Here is a 16,488-nt window from a genome sequence, read left to right on the forward strand (position 1 = left end):
ATAAATAAGGATTCGCCAGAAGAGAGGCTGTGTTTGGGTCGGCGGGATTGGGGTGGGGGTAGCAGAGGTGACAGAGCAGAGGCCCAGGGGAATGACAAGAGGAGAAAGAGCTTCAGCTGGGATCTGCAAGTAATACCGTAGTGTTGCTAGAATGCAGGATATGTGGGCGAAAATATCCTAGCTCATAGAGCTATGGTTACGATTCAGTAAGATCTGTGAAAATCCTGACCCACAGCTTGTCATGGGTTTCCCTTGTAGCTCAGTTGGTAATCTGCCTGCAAGGCAGGAGACCTGGGTTCGATTCCTGTGTTGGGAAGATTCTCTGGAGAAGGAAATGGCAATTCATTCTAGTATTCTTGCCTGGGGAATCCCATGGATAGAGGAGCCTGGCAAGCTATAGTCCATGGGATCACAAAGAGTCAGACACAACTTAGCGACTAAACCACCACCAGAGCTTGTGATAGGGTAGATGCTCAATAAACATTGGGTTCTCTTCCCTTCAATTTCCTTTGCATTTTAGCTCTTACCAACATCCCAAAGCCAAGTATCCAAAATGAGTAAAACTCTTCTTTGTTAAATAGGGCAAGAGCCTCATCGTCAGTTCCTCAGACAATCCACATTGTGTATACACACACATAACTGAGGGTGAAGTAGTTTCTAAATGATGGCCCAAGTCCTCCATTGCCTTTAAGAATAAACCCAACCTAATAAAAAAAGACCTTGGCTCTTCACAATAGGTCAGTGTTCCGGCCTTTGTCCTTCCTGCTCCCAAGCCTTGCCACGCGTTAGTATCTCTTTTTCAAATCAGGGACCTGGCAAAGACTTACATCTCACCTAATCTACAGAGCTAACCCCTTATGTTTAGAGTTCTGAAGAGGCCCATTGTTTGTGAGTCCCCATATTGTAAATTCATTGCAGGGCAACAACTTCAGGAGAGAATACATCGCAACTCAGGGACCTCTTCCTGGCACCAAGGATGACTTCTGGAAAATGGCGTGGGAACAGAATGTTCACAACATCGTCATGGTGACCCAGTGTGTGGAGAAGGGCCGAGTGAGTACACGGTCTTCCTGTCATACTAACCTTGCTTCCCACCCCTTGGATGGAGTTTGACTCCCTGCCCCATAGAAATGAAACCCCGCAGGGACTTTCCTGGCTGTCCAGTGGTTAAGACCACGCCTTCCAATGTAGGAAAATCTCTGGTCAGGAAGCTAAATTCCCACATACCAAGCAGCCAAAACCCCAAAACATACAACAGAAGCAATATTGTAACAAATTCATTAAAGACTTTAAAAATGGTCCTCATCAAAAAAAAAAAAAAATCTTAAAAGAAACCCCATGAAAACCAAGTAGGGATCATACAAGAACACTGTTAGTGAATTAAAGCCACTCAGTTATAAAAAGCTCTGTAGTAAACTCAGGTGATGCTGCATTCAGATGCTGGATCCGAAGTTTCAGTCAAAGATGTTTCCACTGAACAAGTGGGATTATCAGAAGTGTTCAGGATGCAGAAGGATTACCTGGCCTCTTGCCAGCACCATCCTCTGTTGTATGGGGAGAAGAGGTATGTTGGCAGAGTCACTGGCTCTACCCCTAATTTCAGGAAGTAAGGAGTAGTGAATTTTAGGCTGTGTCTGCAGACACAAAGTAAAATAGTTATCTGATTAAATGATTTATATGGTTATGTTGATGGTTAAAAAGAAAGATTACATGAATTGCCCAGTGTCTGTGCTTAACAATTATATATGTTCACAATACTCTTTCTCCTGTCTTCACCTGTGAATGTGATTTTAGCTAAATGTTCTGACTTTTCAAAGATCACCTGAACCATGGCATTGGATCCAGGTTGGAACAACAGAAAAACATGGACAAAAAAGGGTCAGGGAGACAGCGCCTTCATCTTCCCAGCTAGATCTTTCTTCAGAAAACAAAACAAAGCAAAAACAAACAATAAAAGAGCACAAGAAATTGTAAGACATGGTTTATGTGTCCATGAAATTGAAAGGCTGAGAAAATTCACAAAAACTGAAGCCCCAGAACATGAACCCGAAAGGGAAATGAATCTAAAGGTGGGGGATTTGCCCCTTGACGATGTCTCTCCCTCACTGGGAGCAGCAGCCCGGCTTCAGCCCTGCCCATGAGCAGGTTAGGGCAAAGCAGATGGTCAAATTGCTTTAGCAGCTGACCCTGGATTCCAACCCAGGAAGACATTTCCAGGAGGGAAAGTTCAGGTTCATGGTAGAAGCGCGTTTCCAGATTCACTTTTTTTTTTTTTTCTGCCTGTCTTCCTCTAGGTAAAGTGTGACCATTATTGGCCAGCGGACCAAGATTCCCTCTACTATGGGGACCTCATTCTGCAGATGCTGTCGGAATCCGTGCTGCCTGAGTGGACCATCCGGGAATTTCGGATATGCAGCGTATGTTTGTTCGTTTGACTTCATTGACTAACAAAGCTGGGAAGATGAAGTATGTGCTAAAGTCGCTTCAGTCGTGTCCGACTCTGTGACCCCATGGACTGTAGCCCTCCAGGCTCCTCTGTCCACGGGTATTCTCCAGGCAAGAACACTGGAGTGGGTTGCCATGCCCTCTTCCAGGAGATTTTCCCGTCCCAGGGATCGAACCCACGTCTCTTCTGTCTCCTGCACTGGCAGGTGGGTTCTTTACCACTAGCGCCACATAGGAAGGTGAAGAAGACCTGTGAATCCCATTTCTGCTGGTTTCCTCTCCTGTAGTTTGGCTCCTAGGAATCCCTGCCCGGGCACGGTTGTCAGGTTTGAAGGTTTGCCCTGAGCCGTTCCCCTTCTTACCACTCTGCTCTTCCAGGAGGAACAGTTGGATGCACACAGACTCATCCGCCACTTCCACTACACGGTATGGCCAGACCATGGTGTCCCGGAGAGCACCCAGTCCCTGATCCAGTTTGTGAGAACTGTCAGGGACTACATCGACAGGACCCCCGGGGCCGGGCCCACTGTGGTGCACTGCAGGTACTCTTCCACCCCGAGCCGGCAGTATGGCAGCCGGGTGTCTAGGCGTGGGGAAGGGGGAGGGTGGAGGGTCTGTGTGCCCAACCAGGCTGCCTGGGCCCAGCAGGTATTCTTACGCCCTCTTCCACCCACTGCTCCCCAACCTCACTCCTTTGCCGTCTCTTCACCTCCCATTTTTCTCTCTGGCTCTCCATCCCCTTCTCTCCCTCTTGCTTTTTTTCCTACTGTATCCAGTGCAAAGCCCTTATGTGACTTCCAGGTCCCTCATCATTGGGCCCCATCTCACCCCCTCAATCCAAGTTCCCAGAAACTCATCTCCCCCTTTAGCTGGGGAGGAGACTGCTCATGGTCCTCCCTGCCTCCTGCCATTCTTTCTCCTTGGAGTGGCCCCCTCTCTCTCCTCCACCTGTATAAACCATAACCAGCCTTTAAGATCACGGCTCTCACCTTCCCATGGAGTAGCACTGCATCTGTGGCAATCCAATTTCACTCTTAAATTTCTGTTCTCTCTTGACTTCTTTTTTTTTTTAATTTTTATTTTTACTTTATTTTACTTTACAATACTGTATTGGTTTTGCCGTACATTGACATGAATCCACCACGGGTGTACATGTGTTCCCAACTCTCTGGACTTCTCTTTGCTTCAGCCTGTACAACCATAAAATCAACCTAACAAGCAGTCTCTCACTCTCTTTCTCCCTGGGGAGCCTAGTGTTTAGCTAATTAATGTTTGCAGAAACACTTGGACAGCCCGAACTGAACGGCACTAATAAACAAAGAGCAGGGAATTGCTACAGTAAAAGAAATGTCATGCGCAGTTGTTTTCTCTCAATCTGCCCAGCACCCTAGGAGCCCTGCTTTTATATGTCATCGGAACCATGATGCTTTTTATAGGAATGTGAGACTTTCAAGAGTTTCCTGCATTCTGAAAATGGCAGGCATTTTCACCCAGTAACACCGAAAACCTGTTTTTCTTTATCTTATAAATACATGCATCAAAACCCCCCAGGTTATGCCATCACTTTAGGGAACAATTTGACAATTCCTGGTGAAGCTGAAGGTGTTCATACACTATAACCCAGCAGTTCTGCTTCTAGATATCAACCCTTGAGAAATCCCACACGTGTGCATGACGATGCTCACTGCAATACAATTTGTAATAGAGAAAAACTAAAACAATCTCATTGTCTATCAGTAGGGAACGGTGGTTTATGACCTCTGTAAAAGAAATTATGTCTACATGTAACAAATGTAGACAAATCTCAAAAACAATATTGAGTAGAAAAGTTGACATGAGAATACATAAAACTTGTTTAGTACCATTTTAGGAAATTTTGGAAACACATTAAATGAGTATATTGTGTATAGATTTACATGAATGTAGGAAGAGTATGGAAGCATGCTTGAAAATGATACACAGCAAATCCTTACCCTGGCTGGAATGGAGAGGTGGAGGAAGAAGGGAGGAAAGGATGGAAGTTCAGAACCCTGGGTTTTATTTCTTTGAGAGAGCACATTGAGAGAAAGAAGTATCCTATATTCTCTAACTTGGAAGGGAAGGGAAAGGAAAGATTGTGCTAGAGTCACTGGACGCAGTTCAGAAAGTCCAGTTTAATGAAAAAGGGGGTCTTTCTTCACTCTCTTTTCTAGTGCTGGTGTGGGTAGGACTGGAACCTTTATTGCATTGGATCGAATCCTCCAGCAATTAGACTCCAAAGATTCTGTGGACATTTATGGAGCTGTGCATGACCTAAGACTTCACAGGGTTCACATGGTCCAGACCGAGGTAAGAGTTCAGCTGAAGGACACAGATCACCCTGTCTGTCTCCCTCCGCCCCCAAATGTTCAGGGCTTTAATCTGATAAAGGGAAAGAACTATGATTCATCAAGAGGAGAAAGAGAATTGAATATCAATGTTTTCTAAGACTTTTTATTTTAAAAGAAATTTCAGTGACCTTGAGGATGATGTGTATTCTTATCTTTACTGAACTAGTTGTCCATCTTCTTTAGGTGGGTAGGAGGAAAGATGAATTAAAAAAAGAAATCAATATATGAACATGGGGGAAAACCAGCTAGTTCATCTTGAAGATCATTTTAAGATAGGCTGGTGGTTGAGCCCAAGAACTTCAATTAGTAAAAAGGAAGCAGATTCTAATCTCTTCTCTCCTCCAGCCCACCCCAGCTGCACCCGCATCTCTGGAGACACTGAAGAGTATACATTAATTGTGGAGGATAAATGCTTGTATTTATATAGTCCTTTGACATTAATTGTGGAGGATAAATGCTTCCATTTATATAGTCCTTTGACATTTACAAGGTATTTCTAAACATGTCATCTCATTAGATTTTCACACACACACACACACACACACACAAAAACATAGATAAGAGAGAATTATTTTCCATTTCCAGAATAGAGGATAAGTTCAGAGGCTAAAGGACTTTGCACAGCTATGAAGTAGCTGAGCAGGGACTTAAAGCCTGTTCTAGAGAATCCCAAGTCCCAAGTCCTAATTCCCAAGTGCCCTGGCCTGCAGCCTGAGAGTCAAATCTGTGTCCCCGCACAGAACAAACCTCCCTCCCTGCATCATTGCCTTACCAGGGCCAAGTTCTCCTGCCCTCCTGTTTCCCAAGTAACTGTGCAAAATCTTCTACTTTTAAAAAAATGCCTGCACTCAAAAAGGTGGAAAGTTCTGTGTGCTGCTCTGCCCTGGCAGAGTCATGGGACGCATGAGAACTGCAGGTGGCCCCGCTCCACAGAATGGAGATGTCCCATAGCAAAGGTTCCCCTTGAGCTTTGTTGAGCCCACTGTTCCTAAAACCACTTTGACCCCCACATCCTCTTCTTGTGCAGAACATATTCATATCCTGCAGACCCTCATATTATGTAACACATTTGGGAGAACACTGTCATCATTGCCTCCTATGGGCAGTGCCCACACCCAGGATCTTCTATCCCCACTGTCCTTTCATTATAACAATTATTGCACTACATTTTAAATATTTTATTATGTTTTTTTTTAAAAAAAATACATGAAAGTAAGGAAAATAGTATAATGAATTTCCATACCCAAACCCCAGTTTCTGCAGTCATCAGTATTCTTTGTTCTTTTTCCATTCATAACCCACACACACTGTTCCCCTACCCCATGACTTACTGCACTGTTTTAAAGGAAATCCTACTTTTCACATCATTTCTTCCTTAAATACTGTGTATCTTAAAACATACATATTAATATTATATATTATTAATAATGTATATTTTATTCCATATATGTTTTACAGTTATATATATTTTTTAAGTTAAGGACTTATTCAAAAATCATGACCACAATACCATTATCATGCCTGACAGTTTTAATCATAATCCCTTAATATCATCCAATATCTAGTCAATGTTTAAATATCCCAATTTATCTCAAAAATTGCTTTTTACACTTGGTTTGCATTAGAATAAAAAGTCCATACATTGCATTTAGTTGAAGCCTCTTCTAAATTTCTTTTAATCTATAATAACCTTCCCTCTGATTTGTTTCCTGTGCCATTTATTTGTTAAAGAAATCAGTTCATTTGTTCCATAGATTTTCCTACATTGTAAATGTGGCTGACTGCTTTTTCATAATGTATTCTATTTTTCATAATGTAAGGTGATATAATCCTCTATTTTTCATAATTTTTGTCAGCAGTTCATTGGATCTAGAGGCTTAATTAAGTCTCAGATCCTTTTTACCATCACATGCTTCATGGGTGGTCCTGCGTACTTCCTGTTCATCACATCAGGAGGCACTTCCTGTTTGTGTCTCTTCCCTGTGCTGATGAAACTGACAGTGACCATCCACTATAACATTTCCAATCAGCCTTTCGCTTAATGGTCTGGGCAGCCACTGATGACCACTGTCTAGTTCTGTTCTTTCATTAAGTGTTGTAGAATTACATCACATTATATAATAATTGTTTTCCTTCAACTTTCTGTACAAGGCTACACGTTCCTAGAGGGTAGGAACTTGTTTCCTTTGCTCTAGCCTCAATATTCTTTTAAAATCTATTAAATGAACAAATATCCTACAATCATGTTGCTAAAAAGTCAAGGCATCAATGTTCCATTACAAATTTGTTTTCATTTTCACAAACTCAAGCCATACTTCATTGTGATTTGGAGAGGAGGAGATCATCATATTATAAATAATCTTAAGAGGTGTTGGGGGAGGGGACTCAGGCTACCATAGCTATTTTTAGAGGCTTCTTGGGCCATGTATCACTGCTGTACACCTGCCCAGAACTCTGGAGATGCATTTCGGCAAAGAACAGGCAACCCCACCCTACTATAAATATTACTGGCTGACATCCAGGGCAGGGGCAACATAATGTACCAAAGCTCTCCCTCTTCCTCCTTGGACATAACTCCTCTTTCACCTATCCTTTCCCCTTCCTCCTCCTAACCTCTCTGGGGATTCTGAGGTTCTTATTCTTCAGCCTGCCTTTTCAGTGTTCAAGTTCCCAAGAGTCTCTACTCAAGGCACTACTCTTGTTTCTCCCCATCTTCATTCTTCATATTTCTTCCATTTCCATGGCTTCGGGAACCACATACCTGCTCAGATCTCCCAGATCTCATTCTCCTACCCCAGCATTCACCCAAGTACCTGCTTCATGGACAGTTCCACCAGGAAGTCTTATAGTCATTTTTTTTGAAAAACAAACAAGAGAAGCACTTCTGCTGTTTCTTCTTTTAGTTTTAGGTGATGGTGTTGCCATTCATCTTGACCTTCACTTGTTTGCCCAGGCTGGGGATCTCACTGTTCCCACAGACACATTCGAGCAATCGTTAAGCCCTGTCCATTCTACTCAGCATCTTCCTTCTTGTTCTAGACTCTCTGCCCTTGCCTGGCCCTTTATCACCTCCCAGTGAGCCTTCACAGTAGCCTGCTCATGGGTCTCCTGCCCCCAGCTTCTGCTCTAACAGCTCTTTATCACCACTGCCACCAACAAAGCGCTCTGTCACTGTGTCAGCCCCCTGCATAAAAATTGTGGAAAACTCTTCATTGCTTTAAAATGATTTTCAAGTTCTTTAGAACCTGGCTCCAACTTACTTCACCAGTTTCATGTCATAATAACACCCACCCCCACTCTTTTAAGATAAAAATTAAGGAAGTTTTCCTTCTCTGGTCCAGAAACAGTGATTCTTTTGATCATGTTGAATAAAGATTTCAATAAGATAGAAATTTTCTCTTTCCTTTTTTCTCTAGCAAACAAAATCCCAAAAAATATCCAGACATTATCTGTCTTGCTTTAAGGCTCTGCTGAAGGTGGGCTCCTTCTACAGTCTCAGACACTCAGACCCAATACCACTCACTTGGATATGAGAGTGAGGGCAGAGGGGTGCAAGCCACAGCTGAGCCCCTGTGAGTGATGATTTCAGCCAAAGAAAAAGGACATTCTGACATCCCTTGTATTTCTTTTCTGGGTCCACAGAGAGAGTCAGCATCAACTTTATTCTGCTTTATTTGAGAGACAAAGGGGTGTGGAGCTTCGCAAGTTTTGATCAGTATATTAAAGAGCAAAGGCCTTTAAATAAAAGACATTAGATAAGGGATTTGTGAGTGTGACCCTCCTCCTTTTAGCCTAACTTGGGGGCATGTTTCCTGCCTGATTCTGAGAGAGACACTCAAATGCTCTTGTTAAAGAAAAAGAGCTGATAGTCACCATCTGTCAATGTCATCTGCTTCCCATGAGGAGGAAACGGTGGAATGTTGTGGCACTCAGTGCACATTTGGGGGATTCTCCTGGGAGTTTCCCATGACTTATGCACCCTACCTTTTAACTACACTAGACTGCTCACAGTTTCCAGAATATATGTACACTTTTGTGTAATTTATATCATTTGGAATGTCCTATTTCTTTGCTCAAATTCTTAACAAATGTCACCTTTTCTCTCTAGCTCTATATTTTCCTCCTCCAAAAGTGAACCTGATGGCTTCTTTTCATGTATGAAGCCTTATATACAATTCTGTCTTATGTTTATCACCTTACTTGTTCACATACCTGCCCCTCTGCTAAACTGTGCACTCAGAGACCATGAAAGGCTCTAAGTACAATCCTATAAATATTATCTCATACTACAGATATTGGTGAAATTGAATGGAACTAAGGCTTCACCAGCTTGCTGGACAGAGAGAAAAAATGAGCTTTTATGATGTGAAATTCATACATTAGACTTTGTCTACTTTTCATTAAGAATAAAGTGGGGAGCACATTAACAAACTGAAAGGTTTTAGAAGTAATCATTCTCAAAGGGGTATTCTGTTGGGAAAAGAAGAATTTATATTTAAGACAAGGCAAATTAATGAATATTAACTGGTTTCAAAGCCCAGAGTAGATCATTGTTGAAGAACTTATTAATAAGGCATAGCATACGAGAACTCATTCGCAGCCAAACTCCAAGGTCCCAAACTCATTTAATATCCAACTGGAACTTAAAATGAGATTTATGCTTTGGATGGGAGGAATGAGGGAAGTGTCAGTCTCTAATGTGGTAGTTTTCAAGATGAGGAAAATGACTGCCTGTACAAACAACCGTTTTCAGGAGAGTACCCTTCTCGAATTTTCAAGATCATAAGATACTCATAACAAGTAAGCTGAGTTTGTGAGCAGGATTGCAGAGGATCATTATTAATATTAGCACAGACATCACTTATGATTGGTTTGTTTCTCTGAAATGTTCTAATCTAATGATGATACCAGACCTAGATGATGGGTTCCCTTGAGTAGATGACCATGCACCCAGGGACAGTGCCTAGTGCCAACACATAAAAATAAATACCTGTCCACTTTTAAAGGTCATTGCTGAAGACAGATTTATAGTCTCCCTTTGTGTCTCAAACCTTGAAAATACTCTAAAACTGACCACATGGATCACCTTAAACATAGAGTCTAGGAATGTTTTTTGATATCCATCTAATTGACAGCATCACAAAATCTAATATAAATCTTCAGTGGTCAAAAGAAGTTAGCTGTAGAAGAGACCCTTGCCTCCTTGTTTTACAGATGCAGAAACTGAGATCTCTATCTAGGCCAGCTGGTGGCAGACCGCAAGCCCAGAGTCCTCGTCTGAGGAAGGAGAGCCCAAGGCTGAGCGCTAACATCACACATTCATTCCGTTATCACGCAGCTTGGTTGGTAGTAAGGAAAGGAGCCCAGTGCACACGTTTAGCTGCCTGTGGCTGAGCTTCTGTGGTCAGGGAAGGTCTCTATGGTGTCCTTTTGGTCACGGAAACACTGACTCTTCCATATTTGTTTCTGTTTCAAAGGTAGTTTCTAAACCACAGACAAGATACACCACGCTCCTTACCCAAAAGGTGATTTAGGGCAGGAACAACCAACCCACATCATTGTGCCCTGGTAAATGGCACAAACAGACATCCAGAGGAGACCAGTTTCTTTTCCAACCTAGAAGAGTCTGATTAGGCTTCAGAGTAACACAAAATCTGTCACTTTCTCACACAAACATAATCATTGGGTTGGCCAAAAAGTTCATTTGGGTTTTTTCATAACATCTTATGGAAAACCCAAACAAACATGTTGGCCAACCCAATACGTTTTACTTGCTTTCAAACAGGTTGAAATGACAATGTGCTGAATTGCTCCATGACTCTTTTTATGAAAATAATCTGATATATGACCAAATTTCATGGCTTAAAATTTGGCTGAAATCTAATTTTGTCTTGTTCTTTATAACTGACTTTATACGTTACATTTGGTTAACTTCTTGCTCAAATTCTGACCCAAGGAAACATATCAAAGCAGATTAGAAATTTGAACTATAAGAATTCTTATCTTTTTAAACAGAACCATTATCAGCAGACTGTGAATAAAAATATTTCAAAATGTCACTCTATTTGTAAAGAATTTAAGCATTTCCAACATCTAAAATGTTAAAAAAAAAAAAAAAACTGCACAAAGGAGAACACAACTTCTCCAAAGGGACAGGAAAAAAAAAAAAAAGTAGTTCCCAGATAGCTAACAGGTGGGGCTATTCTCACTGTGTAAGCCTTCTTAATGAAGTTGAAAGAGGGAAGTGAAAAGCTGGCTTAAAACTCAACATTCAAAAAACAAAGATCATGGCATCTGGTCCCATCACTTCATGGCAAATAGGGAAAAAGTGGAAGCAGTGACAGATTTCATTTTCTTGGGCTCCAAAATCACTGCGAATGGTACTGCAACCACAAAATTAAGACCCTTGCTCCTTGGAAGAAAAGCTGTAGCAAACCTAGACAGTGTATTAAGAAACAGAGACATTATTTTGCTGCCAAAAGTCCACATAGTCGAAGCTATGGTTTTTCCAATAGTCATGTATGGATGTGAGAGCTGGACCATGAAGAAGGCTGAGCACTGAAGAAATGATGTTTTCAAATTGTGGTGCTGGAGAAGACTTTTGAGAGTCCCTTGGACACCAAGGAGATCAAACCAGTCAATCGTAAAGGAAATCAACCCTAAATATTCATTGGAATGACTGATACTGAACCTGAAGCTCCAAAACTTTGGTCACTTGATGCTAAGACCTGACTCATTGGAAAAGATCCTGATGCTGGGAAAGACTTAGGGCAGGAAGAGAAGGGGCAGCAAAAGATGAGATGGTTGGATGGCATCACTGACTCAATGGACATGAGTTTGAGCAAACTCCAGGAGATGGTGAAGGACAGGGAAGCCTGGCATGCTGCAGTTCAGAAGGTCACAAAGAGTTGGACATGACTTAGCAACTGAACAACAGCAAAGCCTCTATGGTTTTCTGCAGTAAGCCAACATCTTTGAGATTCTTTAATGAGTCAGACTCAGATACTGAGAACCAAGATATGCACATCTATTGTACAACCTCTTTTTTCTCACCATACCACCCCCACCAAAAAGGAATGAAACAGCACAGTATGCAGTGACATTATTTTCACATTCAATAATGCAATGATTTTAGGTTTCATCTAAGAAAATTGATGTAATGAAAAAAGCACAAAGTTTGGGCTCACATACCCAGATTAAATCTTAGGATCTCATTTCTTAGCTGTGTGACCTTGGAGAAGTTACTTATCTTCTCTTAGTTTCTATTCATATAGATGATTATATCTACTATATGAGGTTGTCAAAATAATTAAATAATTCATATAAAATGCATAACACAGTGTTTGGCATTCATTTTGTATATTTAATAACTATTTGTGGAGGACCTACTATGGTCAGACATAGTTGTTGGCCCTCATAGGACATATTATAAATATGCATGTACCTAAAAAAGATGAATAAACACTGCCTTTCTGCCCTTTTTCATCATTCTCTTCTCTGTGGTAATAGAAAGTAGTCACTCTTCTACATACTAGAAGCCATTAGTGAAGGGTTATCATGAAATTTGCTAACCATTATAGAATCCCATTACTGTTGAGGTTTGGTAAGAGTCCCTTGTCTGTCTTTCTCTTTTATAAGTATCTTGTCATTTAAAAAAATTTTTTTTAAAACAGTTTTATTGGAGTTACATTTGTTGTATTAATTTCAGGTGTACAGCAAAGTAAATCAGTTATACGTATACACATATCCACTGCTTTTTAGATTCCTTCTCATATAGGCCATTACAGAGTATTGGGAAGAGTTCCCTATGCTTAATACAGTAGGTCCTTATTAGTTATCCATTTTATATATAGTAGTGTCCCTCAAGTTTCTTATGCTTGAGAATCTGCCTTCCTCTGACATGTCTTCTGCTTTTTCATAGTGTCAGTATGTGTACCTACATCAGTGTGTAAGAGATGTTCTCAGAGCAAGGAAGCTACGGAGTGAACAAGAAAACCCTTTGTTTCCAATCTACGAAAATGTGAATCCAGAGTATCACAGAGGTAGGAGCTTACTGCTCTACTTTATAAGTTTATTTAGCAAAACACAGTCTATCTGGAAGCCATTAAAAACCTCACGCTTTCCTAACACACACTGATCATTTCTTCTCCCCAAAGGTTTGAGGGAAAGGCCCTCAAAAAGTGGCAACAGGGAAGAGAGGCTGAGTGGGGAGGGAACCCCCACGGTGGAGCACAGGTTTCACGTGGTATCTCCTCCTAGGCTTGGGGCGCCCTCTGTTCAGGACTTGGCTTAATACATCTAAGGAATAAGGCTTACTACTAAAGAGGATGCTTTGAAATAGCAACTGGGAGTTCAAATTGTAAAATCCCATTGGAGAACTTGGCCATATGTATGAAGGTCCTTATTACGTTCTTGTCACCCAGTATTTCTACTACCACCCTAAGTACTGAAAAAGCTTTATGTGTGAAGCTTTTCATAGTTAAAGGTCTGAGTGAAAAAAACATAAATGTTCAACAGTGGAGGACTAAGCATACTGTGGTGCATTCACTGAGTGGAACACAATGCAGTCATTAAGAATGATATCTTTAAGGATATTATAATAGTATAGATTTTCTCATAAATAAGTAAGAAATGCAGAATGTTAAACAAACAAAAACAGCACATGGGGCAAAAACAAACCAAAAAAAAGACTGGAGAGAAATACACATGCTCAGTCACTTGGTCGTGTCTGACTCTTTGTGACCTTGTGGACTGCAGCCCACCAGGCTCCTCTGTCCATGGGATTTTTCAGGCAGAAATACTGGAGTGAGCTGCCATTTTCTCCTTGAGATTTCCTGATGCAGGGATCGAACCTATGTCTCCAGCATTGGTAGACAGATTGTTTACCACTGAGCCACCCGGGAAGCCAGAGAGAAAGAAATATATCACAGTAGTAAATGAAATTTCTCTGAGCAGTAAAATAACATTTCATTTTTCTTCCATTTTATGTTTTTTCTAAATTTTATAGAACAAGCATGTAACATGTAATTTTTAAATGAAAAATTCAGTAGAAGAAAATGTATAAACTTTGTAAGACACTGCTTTGATCAGACAATAATTAATTGACATGTGAAGGGTCTGCTTTTTCCTACTCAGGACCATCATTAAAATCTATTTTATCACACTGGCTAATTGCAAATTTGAAGTTACATTGTAATTTATTTCCAGCTAACAAATTACCTCAAAATTTGTTAGCTGACTTGTACATTTATTATGTCATAGTTTCTGTAGATCAGGAATTTGGAAGGGGCTTAGCTGAGTGGTCTGGTCCTGGGTCTCTCATAAGTCAAGACATTGGCCAGGGCTACAGTCATCTGAAGGTTTGACTGGGGCTAGAGTGTTCACTTCAAGATTGTTCATTCTGTGGTTGTTAGCATAAGTTTCAGTTTCTTGCCACATGGACCAATGTCCACCCATAGATCTTTTTTTTTCTTTTGGACAAACATTATTTCAGAGCTCTTTTATCTCTATTTCAAAATGCTCTTCAGTTTTATCTAGTTCTCTGTACCCACCCACCTAGCCAATATATTAAATAGTTAATAGTGTGTAAAGCACACATACATGAGAGGGCTGCTATTTAAATGAGTTCTTTGTAAATCAGATAATCCTTTTGTTTTGTAAGTAATTACCCCCTAATTTATCAGGATAGTAAATTAATAGGTTTTGCATGTGAGATTCTTTAAGAAGCCCAGGATAGAGGAAGCTCTGGGGGATCTTGGAGTTTCCTTGTCTTGTTTTGGCTTGTTTAAGGGTCTTTTATTAGTGTGATCTTGGGTGCGTTTAAAGGAAGCTAATTATGGTATGGTTAGCTTCAGGCATCTGAAAGTTAGGATTCAGGTCCTAGCTCTGGAACTAGCTAGCATTCACAAGCCGGGTAGCCCTGAGTGAATTTCTGTACCACTCTGGGCCTATGGGCTCATCTGGAAAACCAGAGGGTTAGACTGGAATCACTAGTCTTTTCCAGTTCTAGTAATCTACAATCCTGAATGCAGTGACCTGGTCCCCACAGGGATGGTCTCATCCTAACCATATTGAGTTTCCGTCATTTCTGCTAGTATTTGCCATTCATCATTTTCATAAATAGAACAAACAACTATGACATACCCCGCTACAGCCTCTAATTCCAGTGTCTTTCCTTTCAGATTCAGGCTATTCAAGGCATTGAGAATGCACCCGAAGATCTCCTGGATCAAAACTATTCACTGTGTGATTTTATTTAAAAAAAAAGAAAAACTTGCTTCATGCCCTACAGAGGTGCCAGCTATTTCTGTTGATATTATGTATAATTTATTAATCAGGAGAATTTTAAAGATTTTATGTAATTTAAAGGTAACAGATATTATTGTACATAGTTGTAATTTGTAGTTTCCTCTGTAAATATGTATTTTTCATAATGTTTAATATTAAGCTTTATATAATACTATTTTTCCACACCAAAGTGTTCATGGCTTGTTCTACCTAAACTAATTCACCCTGTATAACAGGACAAGTGGTAAAAAGCGTATGGAGGTGGTTGCAGGGGTGATCCCCTAGGCCAGTTTTGATACCTACTGGGCAGGATACAGGGTAGGGCTGGAGAGGGCAGAGAGTACAGCTGGTTTGAGGGCATTGCTGGGACCCAAAGATGATCCAAAAGCAATTAATATATGTAACAATGTAATAATATCACAATCAAAAGAAAGGGTTGAAGAGATGAGATTAAGCAGCACCAAAGCTGAAGTAGGTGTTTGTGCCTCATGTGGTTAGTGTCTCCCCTTTGTCCTGCCAAAGCTCCAAGCCAACGTGGTCAGCTTAGGGGCCACGTAACTTGCAAGGCAAGTCCAGGCTGCCGGGCTGAGGGTTCTGAGAGAGGACGACCAGAACAGAAGTGATGAATTCCTCTTATCCAGAGGCATGCCACCTGCTGCCCTGACTGGAAACACAGTCAACATGCAAAGCACCATCCGCAGCCATGGGAGACCGTTCCACTGCATCCACAGTATGCTGTGTGTGAGCATGCATCTCACACTGGGATGTGTGTTTTGGCCAGTGGACACACACTCATCTTTGTCTCATTGCTAGGAGGCTGCACTCCTGGAAAAGTCAAAATCGCACTGGTCATACTTGGATTTCCCATTAAAAGAAGATTGTGGTGACATATTATGCTACTGATCAAAGGGCCTAATGTTAATACCTCTAGAGAAATATCCACAAACATCATATATCACTAATTTAAAAAATACTGAAACAAACGTTCAGTGGTGCCTAGTATAAAATTTCCCAGACACCTTTTTTTTTAGTAAATCATTGAGGTCAAAATATCAAGTAGTCACCTTCAGTTGCATTTACTATAAAAGGCACTCATACTCTGCCAAGTTGACCAATTTTGCCTATCATAAATTTCAGTGAGTCAAAAAGTGAGCATTGCCCTCTCCAAGTTCCAGTTCCAAGGGTCTTCCTGGAGAAAATTTGAAACACACCTGTATGGTATCATCATGGCTACCTGAGAGATGAGTCAGGAATGTTTGCCTTTTTCTCACTACAGATTTCTCTGTAATAAATTTAAGATTTAGAGATCCAGGTTGTTGGTCTCATAGCTTCATTTGCAGGAAGAGTATGTTTCTTTTCAAAATGTATATTTTTTGCTACAAACTGT

At 40.9% G+C, this 16,488-nt stretch overlaps 1 protein-coding gene across 1 annotated transcript in view; it reads left to right on the forward strand.

Annotated features, from left to right (window-relative positions):
* Positions 1-16,259, forward strand: part of PTPRB (protein tyrosine phosphatase receptor type B) — a 120,979-nt gene extending 104,720 nt beyond the window's left edge. The window contains exons 29-34 of the mRNA XM_052639583.1: positions 919-1,053; positions 2,295-2,417; positions 2,824-2,987; positions 4,638-4,773; positions 12,736-12,856; positions 14,996-16,259. Coding sequence (XP_052495543.1) covers positions 919-1,053; positions 2,295-2,417; positions 2,824-2,987; positions 4,638-4,773; positions 12,736-12,856; positions 14,996-15,018 — 702 coding nt within the window. The 3' untranslated portion in view covers positions 15,019-16,259. The remainder of the gene's footprint in view (positions 1-918; positions 1,054-2,294; positions 2,418-2,823; positions 2,988-4,637; positions 4,774-12,735; positions 12,857-14,995) is intronic.
* Positions 16,260-16,488: the final 229 nt, after the last annotated feature.

This window comes from Budorcas taxicolor, chromosome 5, assembly GCF_023091745.1.
Source record: "Budorcas taxicolor isolate Tak-1 chromosome 5, Takin1.1, whole genome shotgun sequence".
In the NCBI taxonomy this organism is placed as follows: Eukaryota; Metazoa; Chordata; class Mammalia; order Artiodactyla; family Bovidae; genus Budorcas; species Budorcas taxicolor.